The 26700-nt window shown below is 46.1% G+C and overlaps 1 protein-coding gene across 1 annotated transcript; it reads right to left on the bottom strand.

Moving 5' to 3' along the window:
- Window positions 1-1336: 1336 nt before the first annotated feature.
- FBXO32 (F-box protein 32) lies at window positions 1337-25429 on the bottom strand. The gene is made up of 9 exons (XM_015856276.3): window positions 25120-25429; window positions 21599-21711; window positions 19849-19898; window positions 19053-19145; window positions 12567-12660; window positions 11516-11700; window positions 8171-8353; window positions 6920-7063; window positions 1337-6248 (listed from the first exon to the last, which is right to left on the bottom strand). Exons 1-9 carry the CDS (start codon window positions 25233-25235, stop codon window positions 6159-6161), a joined length of 1068 nt encoding a protein of 355 aa, XP_015711762.1. The 5' UTR covers window positions 25236-25429; the 3' UTR covers window positions 1337-6158.
- Window positions 25430-26700: the final 1271 nt, after the last annotated feature.

The following is a 26700-nucleotide window of genomic DNA, read 5'->3' as shown; positions in this document are numbered from 1 at the left end:
GGGGAACCAGGAGTTAGTTGGTAGTGAAGGAAAGCTGGGGCAAAGCTGAGCCATTATCATTCTATTTGTTGTGCAGGTGGCTCTCAAAATACTGTTATCTTGTTTACTACTGGGCTGTAAGGCAGATGTTGAGGGTGCTTCAAGGAGCTCCCCATGATCTTTTTGCTAGAGATCAGCAGGTACCGTGTTATCATTGACCACTGCAAGGCCTCCTTCATCACCCTGGTTGGAAAAGACCTTTAAGGTCATCAGTTCCAATCATCAACCTGAATCCACAGTCCTGCCTCAAAACTACATCCCTCAGTGCCACTCATTTCAAATACCTGCATGGATGGAGACTCCACCACTGCTCTGGACAGCCCATTCCACTGCAACCCCAGACCCTGGGAGCTCCTAGGGGGAGGGGAGGCGTTACAGTGACAGTACAGTGGAAATAGGAAAAGGCATGACTCAACCTGTGTCACCTGAAGAGATCGCAGGCAGAGCTCACCAACCAACCCAGTGCATTCCTAAAGAGACCGAGTAACCTCCTGAAAGGACTTAGACCATAAAAATATAAGTACAACTGATTACTTTCAAGGAATTTGAATAAGAAGGGTATTTGAACTACAGCTGTCAAACTCCCTTGCTAAGACACTGACTGGTGCCTTGCAGCCTGTCCCCTGTTTTAACAGGGGGTGCACACCTCTAACTGTACTCCAGAGGCAGCATGGATAAAATAAAAAAAAGTATCTGCATTTTGTGCTTGTTTCCATAGCTGGTTTCCATGGAACAAGTCATCCTGCTCTTCCAAGGTAACCTCTCCTGTTTCAGCCTGAGTCACATTTGCCTTTAAAGAAAATGCTTTTAGTATTATTCTCCCCAATTTACTGTGACAGCTCCTTCAGTGGGCTCATCACTTGCCTTCCCCCTGGCCAAGAACCTGGCTCTGCGTGTTGCAGTCCTGACTAACCAGATGCAGTAACTAGAAAATAAAGTCATTGGGATAACATGGCTAGAAAAACACCTTGATAAACCAGAAAGTGAAGCTATTGGATCAGTGCAAGCACTAGAGATGCTTTTGGAGCAACAGACACTCCTATGCTTTGTTAAAAGTGCAAATTTCAGAGCACATGCTTCAGGTATGTACTGGTTTGACTGGGAGTGTTCCATTCACCTCATTTTCCTTTGAGTTGCAATGAAGTAACAGCTCTATGCTGGACGTTCCCGCATACCTTCTGCCATGATAACCCGAGTTCCAGATGTTCCTGCAGAAGAGTTTCTGCTTGGAGTCAAGAGAAGCTCAAGGCTGATAAGGTCAACCACATGGAAGCAATGAGACAACCAGCTCCGTGGGTCACATTGTTTGAACATTTATTGCAATTCAGTGTCAAAAAATGTTTTACAAAAAATACATTACTGTTTGCACAGAACAGCTGTAAAAATCAGAGTTGAACATGCAAGGGAAGAGGGGGAAAAAAAGTGTGCAAATTTATATGGAAGGATTTTAACCACACAATAATGTTAAACAAAAATCTTACTATACAAGGGGTGTTTTTCGCTTCATATTATCTCTACTTAGAACTTTAAGGAAAAACAAAACAGAACACACTCTTCCATATATAAGTAGGTATTAATAGTTACCGTAGATAAACTCCTAAAGACGAGCACGTTTGCCATGTCACGTTAAAATGCTTCCTTGGTAGCAGACTGTCAGTACTCTGCACCACTCATGACAGCTAAAGACATGCACGTTCCATGCTCACTTGCCCTCCCATGAAGAGAAAAGGCAGTGCTTGGCCAACAGAGGGGGGAATCTCCCTGGTGGACACAGTGTTCATACAGTAGACACTGCCTATGTCAAAGAAGAGATGGATTTGTTCCCTCTAGAGCCAGATCCTGCAAAGCCCATTTGGTACCAATGAAATCACTGGAGGAAGACAGGGGATAAAGATCAGGCACTGGTAAAGAGATTCACACCCCAGCAGCCACATGCTGCTGGATGTGTGAACAGCTGGTTGCGTCTTCAGAGCCTTTAACCGGCATCACTACGAGCAGCGTGGGCAGAACAGTCTGCAGCCTTGTAACTGGCATTGTTCATCAACTCACCAGCCGTGAGCTCCACTGGGTCTGTGTTTTGCTAACAAGCCAGCTTGGAAGAGTCACATTTTATAATTCAAAGCTATTTCTTTTTGGCAAGGTGCTGCTCTGTGGGGAAACTGCAAGGGTTTGTAAGAAGAACCCCAGAAGAAAACTCAGGTTCATTGTACCAAATGGCAGATAAGCATGAAACAGCACGTCTGATTTGTTAGCTACTTCACAGCATCTGAATTGTTCCTGCTCTAAATCCAATTTTAGCTGCTAAGGGCCAAGGAATTTTCTGGTCAGGAAAAGCTGGGACAGTACCTGTGTATGTTCTACTAGGAGAGAGCTTTGCAAGAATAACTGAAGTCAAACAAATGGAAACACAAACAGTTAAAAACCCGGGGCAAAGAAAAAGGGTAGAAAAAGATGCTTCCATAAACAGAAAGTGGCAGGGTGCAGTTACATGTTTACATACAAAGCAGTGTCTTTAGGGCAACACAAGCTTTCCTAATCACTTTACAAAGCAAAAGGATCTAGAAACTTTCACAATTAGAAACTCAAACAGTATGAGGAGTTGCACACGTTTTAGGATCAAACTTTACCATGCCTTGGTTAATATAAATGGCTGAAGGTATGTACAGCTGAAATGGTGCCTCCTGAAAAGCAAATCTGAATGCCTGCCCCTCCTAGGAAGCCAGAACACAAAGATCTCCCCCGCATAGATCTGTTTCTCCTCTCCATGGTGCCATGGCTCTACACCACTGCACTGCTTAACAGCCTCTGAAGATAAAGCATTTTTCTGCATACGCTGGGAGCAGAAAAACACCAAAGAGAGCAAAAACCTCCTTTCACAGTATAAGAACCAATGCATTTCTAAAGGGAATGCATCAACCAACTTGAAGCTGAGACACTGTTTGAAAAGAACATTCAGTTTCCAAAACACAAGTAAAAGTCTGTCTCCTATTCACACTTGCTCTGCCAGAATTGTCCCAAAATAAAGAGGTCCTTTTTGTGTGAGAGCAGCCTTACACCATCCTGCCTGGAGACCCGAGCTATCCCGGCTGGTTTTCCTGCCCTGCCATCCTAAGTCAAACAGATGCCTCTGCACTGCCAAAATACTGATCATTTTGTTTGAGCAGTTAAACTAACGTATTGAATTCCACACAATACCTCCCTGTACCAGCCACACGACAAACAATGAGTCTCCCAAGGAGATCACGTTCTGATTTGACAGCTGCTGGTGACTGAGGCCATGACTGAATGAGGCACATTCTGCTTCTTATTGTTTAATCAGATTTCTTCAGCAGCACAGTGGTTGGTTGGTTTGCTTCTGCTTGGAACACCAACAGCAACACCCCAGGACTCGGGATGAGCAGTGCACAGTTTGTATTAGGACTGGTCTTCATTGCTTTAAGATCTACACAATGCTAAGAATAAACACTAATTGAAATTAAATCCCACAAACAGGAGCCTCAGTTGCACATTAAGTTGTTCACTGGGTAGAGGACACAGCATCAATTCTTTGCTCAAGACTAGTGGAAGGCTGATAGAAGTAACAGTGTGACCAAGAAAGTTCCTGGACCACAGCTAAAGGCTGGGATTTCCCATCTTGTTGGGCAGGCTGGATTTAAGCCTGAGCTTGAAATTCACCCAGTGTGACAATCTCAGTGGGTAAGCATCATCTGGTGAGAATGGCCTCAGACTGTACAGAAACCCCCAGCATCTCATGGCAACTCCATCACAAGAGGCTTGTTGTGGATGGCAGGGGCAAGTCCACAAACCAAACTGTCCCCAGATCAGAGATGTGAGCAGGTGGACAAGTCATACATGTCCTCTTATAGAAAGCAACAGCAAGTGTCTCCAAAGACAGTGGCAATACGTCATTCACTTGCAAGTTCCTGTCTTTAACATCCTCTTTCACCAAGCCAGGTTTCATCCTCACCAACCCACTGACATCAATATGGGAATGAAAACAGAAACCGGCCTCCCTCACTCATGAGCATCCCCCCAAAACAAACACAAGTTCATTTTTCCAGGGTAACAGCTTTTAAATCACTTTCAGTTGACGTGAACATGATCACCAGGATTATTTTCACCAGCAACTAATGGAGAGAACTTCAAAACAAATGTAGTTCATATCCCACATTTTCTCCTCATCTCTGACAATGCCAAGCCCTAAGCCACAGCTATGAGCAGCACCGGCTCACAGAGCTCTCTAGAAGAGCAAAAACTTGGGCTTGCTGTGGGAAGTCAGAACAGCAGATTGTGGCAGCATTTGCCTGGCTTCCTCCTTCCCAGGTTTCCTCCCTTCTTCCCTACTGCTCCACCCAGAGGCACCTTTTCTTCCCTTTTTGAGTCTCTTGCAGGCTATGCAAAGTGATTTAGTTTGCAAAAAATGCAAATATTGACTATTATTTTTAAAAATATAAACAGCTGCAGAAAAGTGTTGAAAGTCAGTTATAAAAAGGTAAAAAAAAAAAACAAAACAACAGAATATTTAACAATAATTAACTCAAGTACTTCTTCCTGAATTGTCCTGAGTACTCCTCTTCCTCACAAGTCTTTGTACATGCACATGCAGAACCCACTAATATTTACCCTTCTGAGGTACCCTGCTTACATCGCACACAACAGAGAAAGTGCTACACAGGAGATCTACTGGCAAATGGCAAAACTTCCCAATGCAGGTTTTCAAGCTGTTACACACAAGCTGGAATCTTCTGCTCCACCACAGTGAGAAGTGAAGATCATGTTTGGAGTTTATCCACTTACTCAATAGGACTGAGACTTCAGCTCTAGGCTAGTGTTAAAAGATGCTATGACAAGGTCAGCACTGGAAGACAAAGGGTCTTCACTTCCCTCAGCACACAGAAGTAACCGAAGATGTCAATGTCATACTGGAAATCTCTAGCAGAAATTGGTCAGCATTTTGCTATCTCATCACCTTGAACTCCAATAGTATGAAATGAAGCAAGATGCTGCCAAGTCTTTCAATGAATGAGAAGCATCATTTCACAAGACACAGTGGCCCTGTTCTCCCTACAAACAACCAGCTCTAAGGTGATTTAATTCACTTGATGGCAGTCAGAATATAGAGCAGTGTATATGTTGGAAAACCAGGAGGACACAGGCTTGAATCAGATTCTAACCTATTTGGAATTTCATCCAGTGCAATTAACCTAGTGGAGCTGATATGAATTTACCTCACGAGATTAAACTCAGTCCTTTGCTTCTCTATAGTGGAACTTCCTCCCTTTTGGATGATCTTCATCCTTGTGGCTTCTCTTCCCTTTTGCTTTCATAAAACCAACAAATTAAAAGAGGATGGAGTAAAGTCTTAGGTATTTATATATGCCTATCATCTAGGCATTCAAGCACTGAGAAGAGCAAGAAAACTAACGTCAAGAGGTAAGCATTCATGTGAGAAAAGATGCTTACTGTCACAAACATTTCCCTTTAAATCATCGTACAAAATACAAAAGTTCACATTGTACGCCGGATCTGTGTTTGAAAGGTACTCAATTTGTTAGAGGTAGAAAGTGGTACGGTGCCATTCTTTTGTACGTAGGCTAGAGTTCCAGCTTAAGTCTTTCAGAATGTCTCCTCTCTTTAAAACCAAAAGTATTACTGGACTTGTCACAGGGATATTTTGCATAAATACTTTTAAAACGTCATATTTATAAATACACACACTAAATAAAACCAGATGGAGAAACGGTTCAACAGTCCTAGCCTCATATTGCTTTCTCTCAATTATTAGAAATGAATCAAAAGAGTTCTCAACGGTTGTGGGGCAAATTCATTTTTAACTTCTAAAACACAAAGGGTTTGCCCTGTATCTTGTACTCTGATCATAAAAAAAAGGGACTCTGTACAACATCTGCATTTATACATCAGTCCTATGGAAGGAAGTCTGTATTCCTTAAGTGCTGAGCGCCAGTGAGCAATTTCACCTCTCATCTCCAAAATCCTCTTGTTCCTTGACTCAGGAGCTTCACACGAACATGAATATTTACACTATTTACAAATGGAGTGTCCAAGCTCAGTGGTGTAAAGTGTCCCGTAAGAATCAATTAAGCTGTGGTGACTCAAGTTCAGAATCTGAACAAGTTGATAAAGTCTTGAGGTGAAAGAGAGGTGGAGCAGGTCTCTGGGTTGTTGGCTGTGCAAGGGTGATCAGTACCCTGGGAAAGCAGAAAACAACTCCATTTAGAGAGATTGCAGAAGGGGTGCCAGAACATCAGCTCGCTTCATGCTGCCACTCTGCCAGACTCCCTGCTCGCGAACAGAGCACAGCCCAAAATAATATTGCTACTCTTGCCAAAGCAGACAGCTCAGAACTGGGCTTCAGATTTTAGGGGCTACTGTCAAGTCAAGGGAAATAAAACCAGCGAAGATCCGCTCCACTCTTTCAATCTCTTCTCTGAGGGATCAGAAGGCAGCGATTTACAGATATGCTGTGGACATCAGCATAGTGGGAAACAAGTGTGATGTGCTCTGCTTGGTTGCCACCAGATCTTATTCTAGCCAATCCCACTGCCCAGACCTTCACCAGTGGCAGGAGCTGTGTGCAGTACCAGCATGATTTACTGCAGGTAGCCCTATGCTACACACATTTTCCTACCCTCAGGCCTCGATGGCCACAATTTGTTCAATGTAGAAAAAAAACGGGGAAGTCTGAAGTGTAGCAAAATGGTCTTAACAGCTGAGGGAGAGCCAAGATATTTCCTGTTCCTGCATACTAGCTTGTTCAAGCAAAGGAATTGCAACTCCTTTAGGCAGCTGCAATCAGAGGAAGCACTGAGTGCCCCGTGGCTCCTGCCCCAACCAAGGCTGTCCCACCAACACTTCATACCTTCCAAGAGAGGATGTGGCAATGCCTGCACAGCTGCAGCGTGTCACCGTACTGCTCCTTCCGTGGATAACACCTTATGAGCTTGAAGTACATCTTCTTCCAATCCAGCTGTCCCTTGTCAGATAGGATTAGCCGTTTGCGAATCTGGAAAGAAAAGAAGAGGCGGTAATTGCAGCAGGTAAAAAAAAGAACAACATACATTTTGTTTTCTCCATTTGTGGTGTTCTCTTCTCCCTTGCAAAAGGGAAGCACCATCCCTGCTGGTCCCGTAACAGTTTATGTGTAACACCAGGGAAAATCCTGTTCTGAATGCCCAGCTGTAAAAGGCTTCCTGAGAGCAACAGCCTCACATAATACCATCAGCAGGGTTTAGATTCAGCTCGTGAATACATCTATATGAAGCCTGGGAGCTATTACCTATTACCCTTGGCACCGTGTCTAGCTGGTGGGAGAGAAAGCATAACTGAATTTAACAGTTGCAGAAAATCAAGTCAGTGATTTGTCTTACCAGCCTGGGAGAGCTCTAACTTTCTTTTTGGGTTCATCAGTTGCAGAAATGGGATTTGAATGTACTCTTAAACAGAAATGACTTCCCCAAAGTCACTCCCAAAGTCAGACCCAACCTGAGCAAATAAAACAAGTCAACAGAAGTCTGGCACACGGTCCCTGAAATGCAGAGGCCTGGTTTAAATGCCTCACACATCCACCCATAAACAGAGAGGTGTGAGGGTTTGTTTTTTTTCCATTAGTTTTTAATTTTAGAAGACATGGAGATTACCAAAAGGCTGGTTTCCACATACTGTCCTGTCACTCACAAAACAGCTCAGAGGGGATTTCTTGCTCTAAAGGGCAGGAGAGTACAACTCATTGCTCACAAACCACATCCACTGAGATTTCTCCAAGAGGGTGTCAGTCCCTGGGACACGGCAGTTAACGCCACAGCTTGGCTGCACGTTTTCCCTGCACACGTGGGACAGACACAGCCATGACTTGCAGTTGTTACCACCTGGATTAGGGATGAAGAAGTTCACCCTATGACTAATTCCTCAGGCTCCTATTTCAAGGAATCATTGCTGTGGCATGCAAAACCCTCTACATAAATCATCTTTATGACCATTCTCATGCCAGCCTGTATCATCGGCTTGCAGCACAGCCCTCAGATCCAACAGACAGTCAAGTAAAGAGCATCCCACCGACGTGCATTCACTCACTAATGTGCTACAACAGACAACAATCTGCATCTCCTCATACCTGTCTGTCTGTGAAGTGGTACTGGCAGAGTTTCTTCCACAGCAGCCGGTCTTCACTGAGCACTTGCAGGTCAGGAGCCACTTGACCAAGGCTGACCAGGTCCCTCCCATCACTCAGTCGCTGCATGATGTTCAATTGTAAACACAATGGCAGGTCTGTGAAGGTAGTTCCTTTAAAGGCAGGCTGGAAAAGTATAAACTGAGCTCAGACAAAGCTGGAAACCAAAGTAATTCTACCCTGCAGTAACATCACTACTTCAAGTGCTTCACTGTATGCAGGAAATAAATCCAACATTTCTCTTTTGAATTGAGACATTACACCTTCTGCCCCAGGAAAGGATGTGATCTTCAAGGAGGAGTCTCACAGTCTATGCCTCTTCCTCTCTCATCCCTCCCATACCACCCTGACCCCAGAAGTACCACCACTAGAGCAGGACACTGGAGGACACATCTCAGTGTCAGACATGACCATTCTCATCTCTTCAAGACAAGAGACGCTGGCATTCATCCTCAGCTTCAGCCTTCTGTCACCCACACTGCTGGGAACCTCATGCACTTCCAGCATGTGTTTTAGTTCATGCTGTCACAAGATCCCGCTGTAACCACAGCAGTGGCTGATGAGTACCCACAGCAGGATTTTCCCTGCATGGACTCCCAAGTCTCTGCTGGCAGGGCTCATCTTTCCTCTGCAAACATCTGCAGAACCTGCCTGCCCCTTTTCCAGCAGCCACAGTCCTGCAGGCCGCTTAGCCGCACCAAAGCACACCCAAAAGAGCCAAAAGCCACCTTTACTTCCAGTCACTTTTGCCTGGTCTGCACAAGGTCTGGGACTGTTTTACAAGTCTGTGCAGCAGCACAGCTCCAAAACAAACTGGTCACAAAGGATCAGCAGGTCCTGAACTCTGGAGCAAATCAAGGCACCCATGGGAACAAAGCCCCTGCAAAGACCTGGGCCCTAGCTGCTCCAAAATCAGCCTCAGCCTTAATAAGGCAAACAGCAGCTTTGCAGATTGAGCCTCAAAGAAACAATGTTAAAGAGATGTGCCAAGTTTATCATTTACCCTGCACAGAGATGCTGCTATTTTTAAGCTGCAGAGTCACATCACCCGCCTCGCAATTGGCAGAGCCATTAACTGTTTCAAAAGAGAAGCACGAGGCCCATCAGCAGCAGGGGAACGCTGCGAGGCTGCTCTGAATCACATGGTCGCATCTCCAGCCATCTAAAGGCATGTGAGACTTCCTGGGCACAAAGAGTACAACTGCACATAAACAGTTCCCACCTTCCCCTCGGTGCTCAGTGCTGCTTTCTGCTCCTCCCCCAGCCCAGGGGACCTGCAAGGACCAACTGCTGCAGCAAGACGTTATTTGTGTCCAGCTCCTCCAGATAAGCAGAACAGCCTCGGTCATCTCCAGATGGTATCCGTTCCAAAACCAACACAACTTTGACAGTGCCATGGTGAATTATTTCACTGATCAACACAAACAGTTGCTCCTCTGTTCACAGCCCCCAGCAGCCTCACACTCTCTACCTTTTCAGTCATTCCCATCCCAGTTCCTCTTCTATTCCTCTCTCAGTAACTGGACCTTGAGACAACAGGACGCCTCCCCACTATTACACGCTGAGAGTTAAACTGTGAGCACACTGCCTGATTATGTGCAGACACTTGTTGGTGCACTTGGAAATGAAAGAGGAGGCAGACAGCCATGCTTCAGCACTCCTGAAGCCAATGAGTCTCCTATCTGCTATGCGGCAGGATCAGTGTCCCTGCCTGGTAATGAACACTGAGGTCATCCTTAGGGGCAGAAGGAATGTGCTGCAGTCTTGGATCACCTCCCATTGATCTCCCCTGCCACACTGTCTGTCGCATGCTCCTGCAGAGAGCCCACACAAGTTCCACAAGTTCCACTAGGGCCAAATTACACTCAGAGCCTCTCTGCTTAACAAGAGAAACAACAACAACAAAAACCCCAACCAAACTGAGGCACAATCTTATTTCTGAGGAAGCCAGTAGGACTAAAGCAACTCTACGCAGGTTTTCTGAGTCAGAGCCAGAGACTTATCTGCTACTTTTCTTTCCCCTCCATACTCCTTCCCAGGACTTTTCAAACATTACTTTCTTTGGACAAAGAACAGAGATTAGATCAGAGCAGATCATTATGTTGTCACTTTCTGGACAGGCTTTTTTCCTTTAAACACCACAAGCAACTGAGTGAACAGAACTGGGCTTGCTCTTCCTTCCTCCCCACTCAGCTGGTTTCATTCTAGCATGACCCAAAGTCATGTTCCAGTGGTGTACATTGTTTGGCTTTACAGGCTCTACATCTATTTGACTTACATTTCAGACAACTGTCTGCAAACCTACACCAAATGTACATAAAAGGCAGCTCCATTCACCAGCAGTATTTTGACGCAGAGATAGGCCAAGCACTGATATTCTTATGTGGGTTTTGAGAGTCAGTGAAGTAAAGCCATACTATATCCCAAAGCAGAGCAGCAGGAGGTAGGTCCTGACATACAGTGCATCAGGGAAGCAGATGCCACAGAGGAGCTGAACCCAGAAGTGCCCAGGCACTGAGCAGCTCCCCATAGCGATGCACCAACAGGGATGGACATGTCTCAGAGCAGAGCTGGGGCAGATCACCATCATATAAGGCAGTGCTAATTTCACAGCACTTCAAACTCCCTGGGTCCTCCCAGAGTTCATTTTCTCCCATGTCCTGCTGCCTGTAGCATTCTTTAACTGAAGGGCTGGAAATTACTTCCTACAATAGGCACACTGATGCAGAGGTCAGCACATGAAGAAGTACTGGTTATTTCTGTGGAGTCAGCACCCATTCAAGGTGAAGTGGAGCAAGTTCAGATTTGTTTTACCCGCAAAGCCAGGTTAGGATCTTATCGACTAATTCCCCCCATCTGCAGACACTGCTGGAAAACCAGATGTTGTGAAAGCAGGACTTGTCTGGCTGGAACAGTCAGCTCCAGACTACTGGAAGAATCACTGATGTTTTTCAGCCAGGAAGCATGAAGTTATGCAGCTATTTGGAAATTTGCATTTATTTCAGATTAATTTATTTTGGATTAAATAAACCAAAAAGCCTCAACTATCTGATAAACAAGTTTTGAAGGCCATTTCTCAGATTGAGAAAGACTGAGTTGACTTTTCATACCGAGACCTCATCTCTCAAGACTCTCGGGAGGGCAAGACCATCTTCTGCCCAGCTCAGCTAAAACAGAACCTCGAGGCCAAAAAGAAGTACTGTGGGATGCAGTCACCCAAATGAGAGCTACTACATGAGCTTGCATGAAGAAGCTGCATTATTTTTAGCCTTCAGGATTCATGCTTACCCTGGTGATTTGAATGTTGTTCAGCTGCTGTTGCCAGTGGAGAATCGTCTCCATCCTGTGCACCCACATGTTGATGTTTCCTACAAGGACAGACTTGCCGACCCGTTGAACCAAAGTGCAGAGAGATGTGTAGAGGGTCTGCAGCAATTCCCGTATTAGCCTGATGTTCTGCTGGTCTTCAAGGACTTTTGAGGAAAAGAAATGGTTATAAATGGAAAGCGGCCAAATCTCTTCCTGAATCTACATGTTTCTATGGGAAAGTAAGCTGCCGTACTCTCAGAAGAGAGCCAGCCTATGACTCTTTCTTAGAGAAAAATGCTTTAACATTAGCTAAGCTCAGCAGGTTAGACAGCAGATGGTAAGATTTTCCCAGGATAAGCAGATGAGTTATCTGCCCTTTCTACAGCACTTCCCATTTCCAGCCTCTGGAAATCAGTCAGCTTTCCCCTCTAACATGTGTGACGTTATCTGTATGCCTCTCCTCCAGTTAACCCAGTTGAGGGGCAAAGAAACAGCTCAGGATCTTGTGGCTCATTGTTAGTACGTGTACACAAAGAGCACCCTCCATTCCTTGGGCTCACTCAGAGATGAAGAGGAAGGGAAACAGACCACTTAACTGCAGCCCAGTCCTAAAGGAGTCCTAGGAGGTGAGACAACCCATAAGCTTCACTTGCCCCCAGAGGAGCGGAAGTATTTTGTATAGCAAACTAGAAACACAAAGCAAAAGAGACTGCAGATGTGCCAAGCTGGGGGGCAGGAACAGCAGCTCTCTCTTCTGTTGTCAGAAATAGGACTCAGTAGGCAGCAGAAGAGATGGTAACAGGAGAAGGAGGAATTGCCTCCCAAGTATCTACTAAAATTTGGCCATTTATTCCCACTCCCCCCACTCTGCAGAGCCCTTCACCAAGAGAAAGTGGAACTACAGAGAGCAGAAGTGGTGTCCCCCACTTCCCCCACCCTGCACTGCCTATTCTCGAGGATGTGGTTCATGCTGAGTACATCAAATTAAATCCAACTCCTCCTCCTCCCACTCAGTGTTTCCATTTCTTACCTTTCTGCACCACTTTCTCCAAGATGTTCATGTAGTTTTTCTGGGCAATGCCACTCAGTGACGTCAGCTGAGACTTCGCTATCAGCTCCAACAGCTGTGGATAAAAATAGAAGTCGCAAGCCTTAGAGAGCAGAGATACCTTTCTAATCTTAACTCCTGGTCACATGACACAGCAAAACAGTCCAGACACTTGTTTGCTGCATGAAAATAAAAGGTAGCTGGAACAACAGAGCAAACTCACACACAGGGGGGTAAGAAAACAAGATAAATAACTCAATCCACATCAGAAAGGAGGGAAGGGGGGCAAAAAAAAAAAAGGCCTTTTAACAAGTTTCAGGAGGAAAAACTTGATTTCATGGTCCAGAGATGCAGAGAAACCACAGCAGCACTCAGGCTGACAGCATCTATTCACACCAAGGAACAATGAATGGTAGACGTCACCGACCTTCAGTGGGGCATAAACAAGCAGTGTCATAAGGGAGCACGAGTGAACGCCAGTTTGGATGAGGATATTATTGATGGGGCATTAATAAGAATCAGACTCCTCAATTTACGTCAAACTCTTTGGCTGCATGGCTTTTGTCAGAGTGCTGTCACCACAATGGAAAGGTTAAGAACTGTATTAAAAACAAACCACCCCCCCCCAACCCAAACAAACCCCTATTCCCTCATGATTTTCTCCTAGCTTCCACAGCTGCAACGCTATCAAGCCATTCACCTCTCACTGTTTGTCCTGTTTACTCATTGCCTCCTCTAATGAGAAAAGTCACTTTTACTTTCGATTGCTGTTTATTTCCCACCAGAGTGCCTGCCTTCTATACAGGCAGGAAGCTGGATTTGGGTTGCAGATGCTAAAGGAAGCATCTCCCATGGGGAAAATGCCCTCTCCTCCCCAGGCTCTGCTGGCACAAGAGCAGCCACAAAGTTTCCTGTAGGTCATATTCAGCAGAACACGCAGTCTGTCATCTCCCAAGCTTTCCTCCCCCCAGCATTTTATAAATACACAGGCTGTCCACACGACATGCCATTTGTTGGGACGTACACAGCCCTCTGTTTCAATTTAGAAGGGAAAGGAAAAACCTTTTATGCTACAAATCAATCAACACGTTACCACATGACTAGCTTATTAATTCTTTATTATCTGGAGCTACGGTGTCCTATTGCTGGCACCACGCAGAGTACAGAGAAGGCGCAATTACTTGTGTCAAGTAACCGAGATGTTTTATGATACGACTTGATAAGTCAGGAGCTGAACTGTTTGCCCTGTTATAAGAATGACAGGAATGCATCCATAAAGTTACCCACAGCTTGCCACAGAGCAGCACGCTCAGGGATAGCAATTATTGCAGCCACTCTGCTCCTGTCAGGCACATGATTGCCAGTTAGGAGCAGCGGGTTGCCTGAAGCAGCCGATCCTTTCTTCCATTTAATTTCCAGGCCCACACCATCATCAATCAGGTGGCTTTGAGTTTACATTCTATTAATATCTTGCACCTCACATGACTGAAAGAAAACAAAATGGAAAAAGACCTGCATAAACTTGTGAAGGGCGGGCTGCCTGCCTGCTCTGTGGGCTCACTGTGGAGAAGCGAGATGTAGGAGTACTGGGTAGTGTAAGCCTTCAGGCCTCTGATTCTAACGATCAACTTGCCAGACTCCATCTGTACATTAGCCACACAAACAACTGCTGCCTCCAGATTGCACTGCTTGGGAACTGGCACACAGACAGCTTCCTCCAGGCTGCGCGTTAGCGATGTGCCCGTTGCTGAGCACACTAAAATATCCCCAGTGATAAGTATCACGTAATGCAATACTGTAAGAGCTTAAAGCCAGGGCCATTCTTTAGGAGGAACAAAGATAAAAATCTCAGTTCCCTGAAGAATGCTGAACTGGCACAAGAGTAAGCTAGCCAAACAAATACAAATTTGCCTTGTCTGTGTTTATCAAGGTTCAATTTCTGTTCAGTGAACCAGTTATGATGTCACATGTCACCTCCCTCCCCCTGCAGCAACAAACAGAGGATGAAATCCCATATGAAAACTATGTTGTGAATGCTTCTAGGACTATCCACTCCCCCAGGACCGCTGGCTGAAGCGACCAGTTGGCCTTCCAAACCAAAAGACATTTTTATTCCTGTCCTCATGTAATACATGCAAAGCAGGTAAGTGATACAGTTGAATGAGGCTCAGAACCATCCACGTCCCACAGACTCCAGTGCATTGAGGATCTTGTAGTGCTGACACAAACCCAATTGAGCACAGTCTCATTCTATATACTGACAAATTTGAGTCTACAGCATCACACAAATCAACAATGTCACTTGTATAATGCAGACTAAAAGCAGACGGATGAGTTCAGATTAATGCTGAGTAGGGTAAAAAGGCTGGAGAGCAGCTAGCATGTGTTGTGATGCACGGTGCACTAAGCCCAGGCAATGCTCAGCTGAGAGAGACAGATGGTAGGAGAGAGTGCAAAGGGAAAGGTTAAATGCAATTTTTAAAAGCCTGCTTTTCTAAAGCCAAGTAATTGCATTCCAGCTGAATTTCATTGGAGCCGGGAATCTGTAGCACCTCCTGAAAACAGGGCAGCGGATCCCACTTCGCTCTATCAAAAAATGAAAAAAAATTGACCTGGTAGCTTCTGTAGAAATGCCTCCTGCTCTACCTGGCCTGTTGTGATTGCTCTCAGGGGTCTGCAACAGCCAAGGTGAGGCAAGAGATGCAGAGGGTTATTCCAGAACATCTGCCAAACTGGAAGGAAGCAGCAGCTTCTAAAGCAGGGTGGAAACCTACTCGCTTGAGCAGGATGGGGTTCTTGCTCAAACACCACCAGCAGCAGCATCCCTCCATTGGAGCCAGAAAGGCATCTGCAGGCCTGCACTGCACTGAAGAAGGTAGAATCTCACCTAAGAAAATCCAATGCCCTGTAACAGTTAAATCACAAGCTTCAAGTTCTTCAAGCATAAGTCCACATCTGAGTGCCCCAAACTGCCCAAGAATGAATGTATCCCACAGTGACCCTCCAACACCTCAGGGCTGGGGAGGTGGCTCCTCACTTTGGAGCTGTGCGGAAAAACTTACTGCAATGAAAGTTTCCTTCTCATTCTCAGCCCTTCACTTTTTGTGGCTGAAATGTCACATTAGCTGTGAGCTGGGAGGCAGAGCAACAGCAGGGTGAGTTATAATGATTTACAGTGCAGGTGCTGACAGATCTCCACAAGGCAGCATTGAGCTGATATTCTTTCAGCACAGCATAAATCCAGGACTCCTGGAGCTAAGCACTATAAAAACTTAAGAAACACATTTTAGAGACTACTTTAGCAGGCTGCATGCTGTCTAGATCATGTTATGCCAGAAAAGCTGTGCCCATGCAGTTTACCCTGACCTAAGTTTTTATGATCAGAAACAGCACCTTCCCTTGAGACATCACCACACACCCATCATATGATGAATCCTTCTGAAGGAAACAGTCTGCAAAACCTCACTGTCATCTGAACAAAGTGTTCCCAAAGGAGATCCAACAGCTTCTGGGCTGCTGGCACTTGTCTCTCTGCTCATGTTGCATACACTCACAGGAACACTTTCAGCCTTCGTTAATTTTTTAAGAGCAGAGAAACCAAGACTGCTTCAAGACAAAGAATGGTTGTAATCCTCTGGATCAAAAGAACTTCCTTACTGAATCTATAGAGGGAATATTCTCCTTGTAATGTGTATGTAGCTGCTATATAGTTCAAGCTGTCAGCAAGGACCAGGTCATGGCAGCAATACCTATACTCAGCACTTCCAGCACTGTATCAGCACTGTCAAGATGAGATTTATGCTGGAATAAGTGTCTTCTTAGTTACATGAACTCAGTGGACACAGCTGATAGAACATGATTACAAAAAAATATTTGCTGTGCTTTTTGATGCCCACACTCCCACCTCTCCTGGAGGTGCCTGTTTTAAAACAGATCGTTGTGCTGTTAGGAACTCCTAAAGCTCAGTCTGGGAACACCTTAAGCAACAGACATTTCTGTACAACAACAAAAACCAGCACCAAAACACTACAGCACTTACATTTAGAGCTGTTTGTAGACAAGTGCATTGAAAAAGGCAAGAGCAAGTTGATGGTCAGGCCTGAAAGCCTATTTCATTATCAGCAGTAATGCAGCTTATCTACAGAGAAAGTTTGGAGGAGCCAGAGAGTCTCAGGTCTGTAGCTATTTCTTTCCCCTCCTTCTCTGTGGACATCCTCACGCTCTTCCCAAGCCTCCATCCCAACTTTCCCGCTTGGAAAGCATTTACTTGATGAAGTAAACAATGTGACATTGATCAGACACCCTAAGCAACGGGTAGAGCTCAAGAGAACAAGGAGAAGGAGGGAAGGGGAAAAAAGTCTGTCTGCCAATATTCAAGGCATTTTCCATGTGACAGATTGCTCATCTGTGTACTCTCAGAGGCCTATCATTTGCAAAGGACCATAAATGAGACCCACATCTAGGCAGAGCTTTTCACAAGTAGATCTGGCAAAAAAGGCATTTTATGAGCTGCTATTTACCACAGATTCAGCCAATACAATCCCTTCACGTGAGAAGGGAATTTTGCATTTGATCAACAGTACCAGCTTTAGGTTTTGTTTTGTTTGTTTTAAATCAGCAAACAAGTCAACCTCAATTAGAAAGCTTCATAGTTCTCAGTAGAGGTGCACCCTTAAAACTACTTAGCTTTAAAGGCTCAGAGAGGTAACTTGTAGAAACAAAGATAAGTACTGACTTCCACATGGAACACTACTATACTAGACACACAGCAGGTCTGGTATGCTTTAATGAAGGCATCCTCAAAGCAAAAATAAAGGAGGTCAGCCTGAGTGTCCCATCAGACTGCAACTTCAATGAAATTTGAGTTTAAAACATTCAGTGGGCCTCCTGCCCAATGGGTGCAGGCTCATGCGAAGTAACTGTCATATTGGGCTGTGCAGTAGTAGCCCAGCCCAAAGCTGGACTTGGAAATATATGAAGTTGAAAGGGATCCATGAGGATCATTGACTCTAATTCCTTTGTAGTGACCTCTGTGGAGTTTTTTCCCATAGTCCCCCATCAAGGGGATCCTTGTAGTACCAAATACTTGTTAAGGAAGGAACAATAAAACTTGTGGGTCATTGCCTTGGCACAAATTGTTTCTTCCAAAATAACTGCCCTGACGTTGACATGGTGGTGTATTTATCCAATAGCAGAAAACAGTGGGCAACTGTTCTGGCAGGCACCTTGTCTGTGCAAGCAGGAAAACAAGCTGTCCCAGGACCAGCAGCATGAAGTCTGAATTCCAATGAACTAGTCTCCTGCTTTGCCTCTTGTATGATCCCCACCACCACCTCTGTGACACTTTGCCCGAGCAATCACCCTTGTCCTGCACTGTGGGTGAGTAATCACTCCCCAATGTCTATACTCCTCCCAGGCTGACAGGGCTTTTCAAGGGCTCCTTGTCACCTAGAGAACAGGTGAACCTGTTTCCTTACTGACTTCTTATGACACTTGAGTCAAAAGGAAAGCAATACCACTGATGCTTGCTTCATAACCTAAAACCTAGACAGCTGGTGTCTCACCAGTGATTAACGGCTGATGAAATGTGAAAAGGAGCTGTTTATAAACAGCCTCGGGCTAATAAAAGCTTTTTTTTTAAGCTTATTGAATTCCAAGCCTTGATAAGCATTCTGAAATTTGAGATCAATTTGCAGATCACATGTGCATAAACAGTCTGCAGACCCTGGGACAGCAGATACCCCAGAACATCCCCACTCCTTGGTCACCTGAGGGAAATGAGAAGCCCTGATCCATTACACAAAGCCAGCACATAGTGAACCTAGGACCAATGACTCTTACCAACTGAAAGCATCGGGACAAATGAAATGCTTCACCCACTGAAACTGCTGCCAGTCACACAAGACTAAAGGCATCCATGATCGTTGGCACACAAGTTCAGATCAAGGACTCGAGGAGGTTCATCCCATTTTCTTGTTCCCAAAACACTCAGCTCCCTAAAGTCTCTCCCTTATCACTTCACAGGAGACAAACCCTCCAGCACTCATGCTTGCAGTTATTTTAGCCTCTTGTGTAAAAGATGTCCCCACTTCACGGCTCACACAGAGCCCGTGCTCCTTCTGGGGTTATAGGAACACTCAGAAGCAATACTTAAAACTCAGGAATTAGAAACAATAGTTTTTCTGGCTGTCCAACATGATTTCCATACAGCTGAAAGTTCTCAACTGTTCATTACAACCTAATTAAAAATAGGAGTGCTAGGATAAGGACAGCCCATCAACACTATTATCACTATCCTTCTCCATCTTAAAAGATCTTACAGTAGGTTTGGGGGTTTATCCACACATCTTCCATCAGTTACTTCACACAGCAAAGCCCAACATCCCCTACTTGCCCACCACCAAACTGGTACTCAGTTCAGACGTCCCACCACCGACACAGGGAGATAAGCCCTGGCCTTGCACTCACCCTTACAACATAGTTGAATCTCCGCGAGTCCAGGATAGCACTGGAGAAGTCAAGTCTGTTGAAGGCTTCTCCCAAGGTGCAGTAACCATGGCGCTAAGGGAAAAAAACAACAGTCTGGGTCATGTTTTGACAGACAAGAATCCAGACAGCACCAGGAAGATGTGACCCAGAGCAACTTGATTTAGCAAGATCATGGGTACAAAGCATGGGACTTGCTCACAACCAAAGGAGGCAGGCCCGTCTCCCGTGGAGCTGCACTTACTGACGTCAGGAGTAGGCCTGGTTCAACATAAGTTGTGGCATTTTCCCAAAACTGACTCGAGCTCTATTGTGACCTTAGATAGCTCAGTTCCATTTCTCCAGAATTTACAAGGGAGAAAAATTCTGACGTTCCCGGGGCTCAACATATAGCACAAGTTCACAGAGGGTGGTTGCATACAGCTACTTCCCTCCATGAGCCCAAAGCAAACCATTGTGATGAATTCCAATGATTTTCCATATTAGGACTGAACTGGGCGAAAGCCAAGAACAGTATTATGGCTGGGTCTGCAAACAGCTTTTCTTTCAAACCAAGGGAAGCAAAACAAGTCATATTTTAAACACACGTACAGAGCCTTGCACAGCGAGCCCTGGCTCCCTGACTGGGGTTTAAAATCATTACTGAAATTCCAACCACAAGCCAGATCCCTCACTTATCTCTTAATAGTTTCTGCTGATTTATATCAGCTCACTATCATCCACTGTGTGGAAAAAACAGTATGAAAATGGTACAAATATGAACTACAGAGGCACTCACCTCTTTTGTGCTCCCCTTGTGAACATAGATCCACTTTTCTTGATGAAAATCTGTTTAGACAAAGACATTTTGCTCAGTTAATCTTCCACTCTGCAGCAGTGTGGATCTCTGTTCTGCTGACAACACTTGCTGCCCTTCTATCACAAATCAAGTTATTTTGTGTTTACACCACTGAACTTGAAACCAAAACTAGCAACTTGCTGAGATGCTTTGTTTCCAACGTCCTTCATTTGAGACAACAGCCCTGAGCCTTAAGAAGGGGTTATGTTTCAGTGCCACAGCTGAAGACTGTAAATGTTTAATCTGCCAGTCACAGATATACCATGGCACCTCCTCTTCTTCTGTACCAAACAGTAATCATGGCTGACAGCCAGGTTTTGTTATTGATTTTATTAACTATTTATTACCTTGGATACAGGCTGGGGATTGAATGTCAAATTTGAAGTTGAACAAAAAATGTCATGAGACACCAGGCACGTGGGAGAGAGCTTTCAGCAGTGAGGTCAGACTCAGCCACAAGCAGAAGTATGCTCCTCTAACTAGCTAGAAAAGAAAAACCTCTCTGGGTCCAAATCTTCCTACTTCTAATTGTCCCTTCCTTCCTCCAAAAGTAGGAATTGCCCCCCAAAATAACTTTCCTGTACCCACCACAAGCTGCCACCTGTTTGCAGAGAAACCCTTACTTTGACAGCAGCTGTACCTTTCCCCACTTCATTTTTATACAGGCTCCTAGCCCTTCTTTTACCACACACCAGCAATTCAGCAGCTGTATAAATTAGAAAACCCTTCCATCCTGCAAAACTCTTTCCCTTGAAGGGTTCCAGAACAATGTCCCATTTCCCACCTAAGGGCACAGGGATGTAAGTTTGTAGTACTAAGACTCCAGGTACAAAGCCAGCATCAGCAACAGACATGCAGATCCTACGTTGGGCCCTTCTTAAATGAGTAGGTCACAGCAGAACCCAGCCAAAAACAGTCATGGTTACATTTGTTTGTTCACAGAGAACTGAATGCACAGAGGGGCCAGATTTTGGCATCCGTTTCCGAAATCCTGGGGGATGCATAGTGAGCTAATACTAGTGTGGGAATAGTAACTCATTTCCTCTGTGCATGTTTACATTTGCAGTCTTTGCTAACTCTAGTACCTATCTCGCAATCAGACAAATGCAGACCTCGCTGTCCCCACAGCATCCCCACATCCTCCCCCAGGATGCCATCTGAGACCTCTACTGCTCACTGCACGTGCAGAAAGATTTCAAACTTCTCATTGTTTTGAGCAATGCCGAAATCTTGTTTCATTTTTTTCATGCACTCCGTGCAAAAAGATATGATCAAAGCACACATTCAGGCTTATAGCCTCCAGTAACATAGATCAGTACTCAACATGCATATGGAAGGGAGAATATATTTAGCCTGTTGTGCACAAGGAAGTCTGCAGGGGGAAAAAAAAGCTGGAACTGGTTCATTTGAATGTACCATAGGAAAAAATTACCCTCTTTCTGACAAATACAAGTGACAAAAACTTGAACACAACAAGCATAACTCCTCAGAGCAGGGATTACTAACAGAAGCATAAATCTTCACATTAGACTGTATCCAAGTTCTCTTCTTAGGTCAAACACGGGCGCAAAGCCCTTTAAGATAGTTTGGAAGACTTATGTACTGCACAGAAAAGAACGGATCTGAAGCATTTTCCATTCTTTTCCTGAAAAAAGTTTTATAATAAAAAAAAAATATCCAGACATCTTACACTGAATCTTGGCTTTGTTGTTCAGTAGGTCTTTTTTCCTCTTCTTGGCAGCAACATCATAGTTGAGGCTGTTGAAGAGATTCTCTTTGTTGTGATCTTCCTTCTTACAAAAGCTGTGAATGACACAAAGCAAGGATTCTGTTTACTTCTGCAGTGTGCTGAATGTTAGGTTTCCTTCAAGGCGAGGTTTTCATTACAAGCTCAAATGCTACTGCTTTGTGTACCGTTCTACACGTAGGTTTTGCATCCAACATTGTTATTTTCAACAAACTTCAACACCCCATCTCATACTGGAGAAGATACAAATAGACAGGAGTAGGGAGTGCATAGTAGTGTTGGGATGCTGTTGTGCAGTATTCTTCTCCACCCTTTAATCTGTTTTATGCTTAATACAATTTCCTCCTGCTGTAGGTGGTAGATCCCTACAAGACAGACTCCTATACAAGGACATTTAGTCATCTGAGGGCATGCATACACATGAAATATTTACTAACAAAGTCTCTACAAAACATTTTATTTTCAAGCTTACAGAACAGCTCACTGAGATCCAGACTTGAATGCTAGTTTCCCAAGTAGCTGTGACCACACAAATGAACAGCAAGGATCTTGCACCCAAGACTGTCCACCCTCTGTATTTGCTGAAGCTCTGCTTTAGTTATATGATCAGCAAAGCAAGCTATAACCCTTTATTTTCTTTGAGCAATGAAAGACCAGAGACTGTCTGCATTGAGGTCACCACATTCTGCAGACCTGCAAATCAGTAGATCCAAGCAGCAGTGTGAAACTGAGAAGCCCTTGGGCAACTGCAGTATTGAGCCAGTACTGAAACAGAGCTGCCAACAGTGCTCTAGCAGCTCACAAATGATGGGAGATGGCTGCCTGTGGGCCTAAACCCAAAAGAGAAGGGCTCCTGAGGCAGCACCAGCCTGAGACTTCCCTGGAGGTCTGGGGGATGCTGCAACCAGTGCTTCTGTGCTGCTCACAGCATGGTGTGAGCCTCCTATGTAACAACTGCAAGGACCCAGCACAGACAGGCTGCTTCCTCTGCAGACATCATTCACACTTTCAGCCCTGAAACTCTTGTGAGCACCACAGACTCACTCACACCTGACAGCTACTCAGCACAGGCTGCTGCAAAGCAATAAAACCTGAAGGTCAAGGCTCCTTGCTTCCCTTCACTGCTTGATCTGATTGCCAGCCCAAGCCCACAGCCACACCACTAGCACACAGCCAACAAGTCACCAAGGCTAATTTCTCGTTCCCAGGGTTAGAGCAATCTAGATGTGAGAACAGAAGACCTGAGTGCTCATTTCCCCAACCTATGCAGTTTCACATTTGGAGACCAAAAGCAGACAACACAGCAGACAATGAAGCTATTTTGAGATGTCCAAGCTCCTACTTTAACCAAGATGCACAAAATAAACAGTGGGCCAGATAGACATGCCCAGTGCAGCTGCAGAACACAGGCCTAAAGAGCAGGATAGGTGCTTTAAATCCTGCCTGTCAACAGCACACCCTTGACTGTTGACTTCCTACTGAATGACTGTGTAATCTGAAACCTTCATAGCAGCCCTGGATGAATTCGAACACAGGAGACAAATTATTCCCTTGTTTATGTATTGCCAGATTTCCAAATGCTTTTCCAAGACATCTTGACATGTTGAACAGTTGGGGACCAGGACCTGACACTGCCAGGCCTAGTATGTCACCTCTGCACTTTGTAATAAAAAGAAAGAACCCACAGCAAACCTCAGTATTCCCAACCCAACGGCCACTGCCAGCCAGGCATTCTTCTACCATTTACAAAATAGATGCTTTAAATATTAAGCTTGATTTAGAGTTTACATAGAGGAGAGAAAAAGAACCACCACATAACCCCTCTGCACAACAGGATGTCATCTGTCACACAGCAGTCCCTGCTTGCTCCAAGCCACACCGTCATGCACATTCCTCTTCCACCTCCCAGCCCTGTGCCAACAAACCCAGATCTCACCAGGCTCTGCTGGCAGTGAGATGGAACCCTGCCTGAGCAGTTTGGTTTTGACAGGAGCAATCTGGCCAGAGATCATCACATCCATACTGCAAAGACTTCCTGCTGCAGCTTTACAGCGCTTCATCTTTGGTTTTTGGTTGTTTTACAGTCAGATTAATTGTGCTTCTTATTAACTAGGGAAGATATAAGGCTTCAGATACATTACACTTCCCCAGCTCGAGGACCAGGAAGCCTAAGGACGTATCTGCTTCTGGAGAAGGAGAGAGGGATTTCTCCAGAGCTTCTGAGCAAAGGCGGCAGCGAGCCAGGAGATTTTCAGGGACACTCCTTAAGGGCACATTCCTGAGGCCACAAGGCAGTGATTGTTTTGACATATTCCTCACTACAAGCAGCATCAGGAACACAAGGCTGCCGCTGCCCAGCCTATTTCTAAATTACAGCGTGCCATAGAGCAGCCACCCCCATCCTCAGAGCGGCATTACAGAGAGCTTCACAGCTCTATTTCTGTAGGAGGCAGCTCTGTGTGATGGCACGGCACAGCTCGGGCAGGTATAGCAGCAGGGAACTGAGCCACCGCACTCTCCTACACAACAGGCCCTGCTAATCCCCTCGCCCCCAGCATCAGCAAAGGCCAAACTGCACTTTATGGATTTATTTACCACAATATAGACGCTGGCTGATGACTCATAGGTGATTTACAGCACAGCATCATGTGATGAGCTCAAAAGCTTCGTGCTTCCAGCAGGGTTTTAAGATGTGTACACAAGGGGGGGAAGTGCTGGAAGCTCCAGGTGGGGCTCAGCTGAGCCTCCTCCCCAGCCTCAACCCAGCTCTATGGGATTAAATTTGGCCTCAGGTGATCAGCCTTAACCCTGATCAATGGAATCAAGGAAGGATCTGGGACTGTAACACCCTGACCTGACCCTCCTAGGGAACCTTGGGAGCAGCACTGCCCACCACCCATCTGGAGAGGAGATACCACAAGAGAAGCAGCCCGTCCAGCACAGTGTTTGTCATCCCACCTCTAAGGCAGCTCGCGGCAGGAGAGCCCGGAGCATTTGGGGGGGGTGCAGGCAACGGGTTAGACAAGCAAAGGAGACTAACCACACCACAAAGCTGAGTGTGCGCTGTTTTATTTTATAGCCCACACACCACAAGGTGCCGTTCCGAGTTCTGAGTGGGGTACAACGGGCTCTTTAGCCCGAACACGTTCAGAGCGACCACGGTCCGGCATTAAGGCACAGCCCCCCGGCTCAGCCGGCCGCCTGCAGCTGGGTCGGAGCACAGGGAGACGCTCCCCTATATCTCCTGCTTTCCTCTCGCTCACACCGCTCCCTACTAACCCCCCACCCCGAGCCGCCGTCCATCTTAGCGCGGTCGCCCCCCGCCCCGGCCCCCCAAGGACCGTAATGGCAGCACGGCACCCCGCACTACGGCGCCCCCTGGCGGCGCACAGCGAGCCGAGACACGGACGAAGGAAGGACGGACACCGGGACCGAGCCCCGCACCGGCACCGCATCGCCGCTACCTGCTGAGATCGCCAACGAAACCACCGCTCTTCTCATCGAGGAAACGCGTCCAACCGTCGGCCGTCTTCACCCAGCTCTGCCCGGGGGAGCGCCAGTCCTGCCCAAGGAACGGCATGGCGGCGGGCCGGGAGCGGTACTAACACGGCAGAGCGAACCGGACCGCTGTGCGCCTCGGCGGCAGAGCTACGAGCCCAGCTCCGCTCCGCGATATTTATGGGCGGCGCACGGAGTGTTGCCGGAAGCGTGATGCTGGCCCGGCCCGGCCCCGCCGCACGTGGCGGTGTTTATCGGTACCGCCCCTGGACGAGGGGCGGCCCTCGGGGGGCGGGGCGGGGAGGGGCGGTACAGGGACCTACGGGGTAAACAGCCACGGGGGGAGGCGTGTGTATGTATGTATGTATGTATGTATGTATGTATGTATGTATGTATGTATGTATGTACATGTATATGTATGTATGTGTATGTGTGTGTACTTTGTACGTGCGTTATGATTCCAAGTGGTGTCTATAATGCTATTTAGGTAAATACAAATAAAACACATATGTCATGTATGGAAGAACATATAGATGTTGCTCGCTGGGTGCACGCTTGAGTGCTCAATAACCAATGAATTCTGTTCTGGGCTTTAAAAGATACGGCCTTGCATGCAGGCCCAGGCCAGCAGTGCATCCTCAGACAGCGCAGCTCATTCTGTATGTGTGGGATGCTATGCTCACATATTGCACTGCACGTGCCCTGTGCTGTGGGTTCAGGCTAGAGAAGAGAAGGTTGCGGGGTGACCTCATTGCAGCCTTTCAATACCTGAAGGGAACTTACTCCCAGGAGGGGAATAAACTCTTTGAAAGGGCTGACAATAGCAGGACACGGGGAAATGGTTTTAAGTTAAAAGAGGGAAGATTTAGGTTGGATGTTAGGGGGAAGTTCTTCACTAGGAGAGTGGTTAGGCCCTGGAACAGGCTGCCCAGGGAGGTTGTGGATGCCCCGTCCTTGGAGGTGTTCAAGACCAGGTTGGACGGGGCCCTGGGCAACCTGATCTAGTAAAGGTGTATGTTTGGTGGCCCTGCCAGGCAGGGGGGTTGGAACTACATGATCCTTGAGGTCCCTTCGAACCCGGGTCATTCTGTGATTCTGTGATCCATCTGCACACACACACATTTCTCTGTGCTACAGCAATGGGAACGGCTTCACAGTTGCAACCAAGGGGTGAACTGAGAGCAGGCACAAAATGAAATTGAAGCAGGAGGGCTGAGTGCACCTCCCTGCTTCCCTCCCTGCCAGTGCCCTCCCTTGTGGGGGATAAAGCTGCTACCTTAGAGTGCTGGCTATGTTTTTATGTAGGGGGGATATCGTTAAGCCACGAGAGTGCTGAGAGCTGCAAAATTATTTTGGGTGAGCGCCCTGTGATTGAGCAACCTCTGCCTCCGAGGAGCGAGCTGGTTGTGATAAAGCACTACAGGTGACGCTGCCCTCCATCTAAAGGGGCTGATCCAGTTGGGGGGTGAGGACACCTCCATGCAGGGTGACCAGCTGGGTGTCAGTGCCCTCATCTTGCCCACTCTGTGCCTGGATGGGTGTGTTCA

The sequence above is a fragment of the Coturnix japonica genome, chromosome 2 (genome assembly GCF_054131305.1).
Source record: "Coturnix japonica strain WE chromosome 2, WE-NBRP24, whole genome shotgun sequence".
NCBI lineage: Eukaryota > Metazoa > Chordata > Aves > Galliformes > Phasianidae > Coturnix > Coturnix japonica.
This window is presented reverse-complemented; position numbering and strand designations above follow the sequence as displayed.

Excerpts from the sequence above, each read along its gene's own strand:
- FBXO32 (XM_015856276.3), bottom strand. The coding sequence starts at position 25,235 with ATGCCGTTCCTTGGGCAGGACTGGCGCTCCCCCGGGCAGAGCTGGGTG. Across the intron at positions 19,899-21,598 it reads CAACAAAGCCAAGATTCAGT|ATTTTCATCAAGAAAAGTGG; the intron begins GTAAGATGTCTG and ends TTGTCTAAACAG. Across the intron at positions 19,146-19,848 it reads ACAAGGGGAGCACAAAAGAG|CGCCATGGTTACTGCACCTT; the intron begins GTGAGTGCCTCT and ends TTTTTCCCTTAG.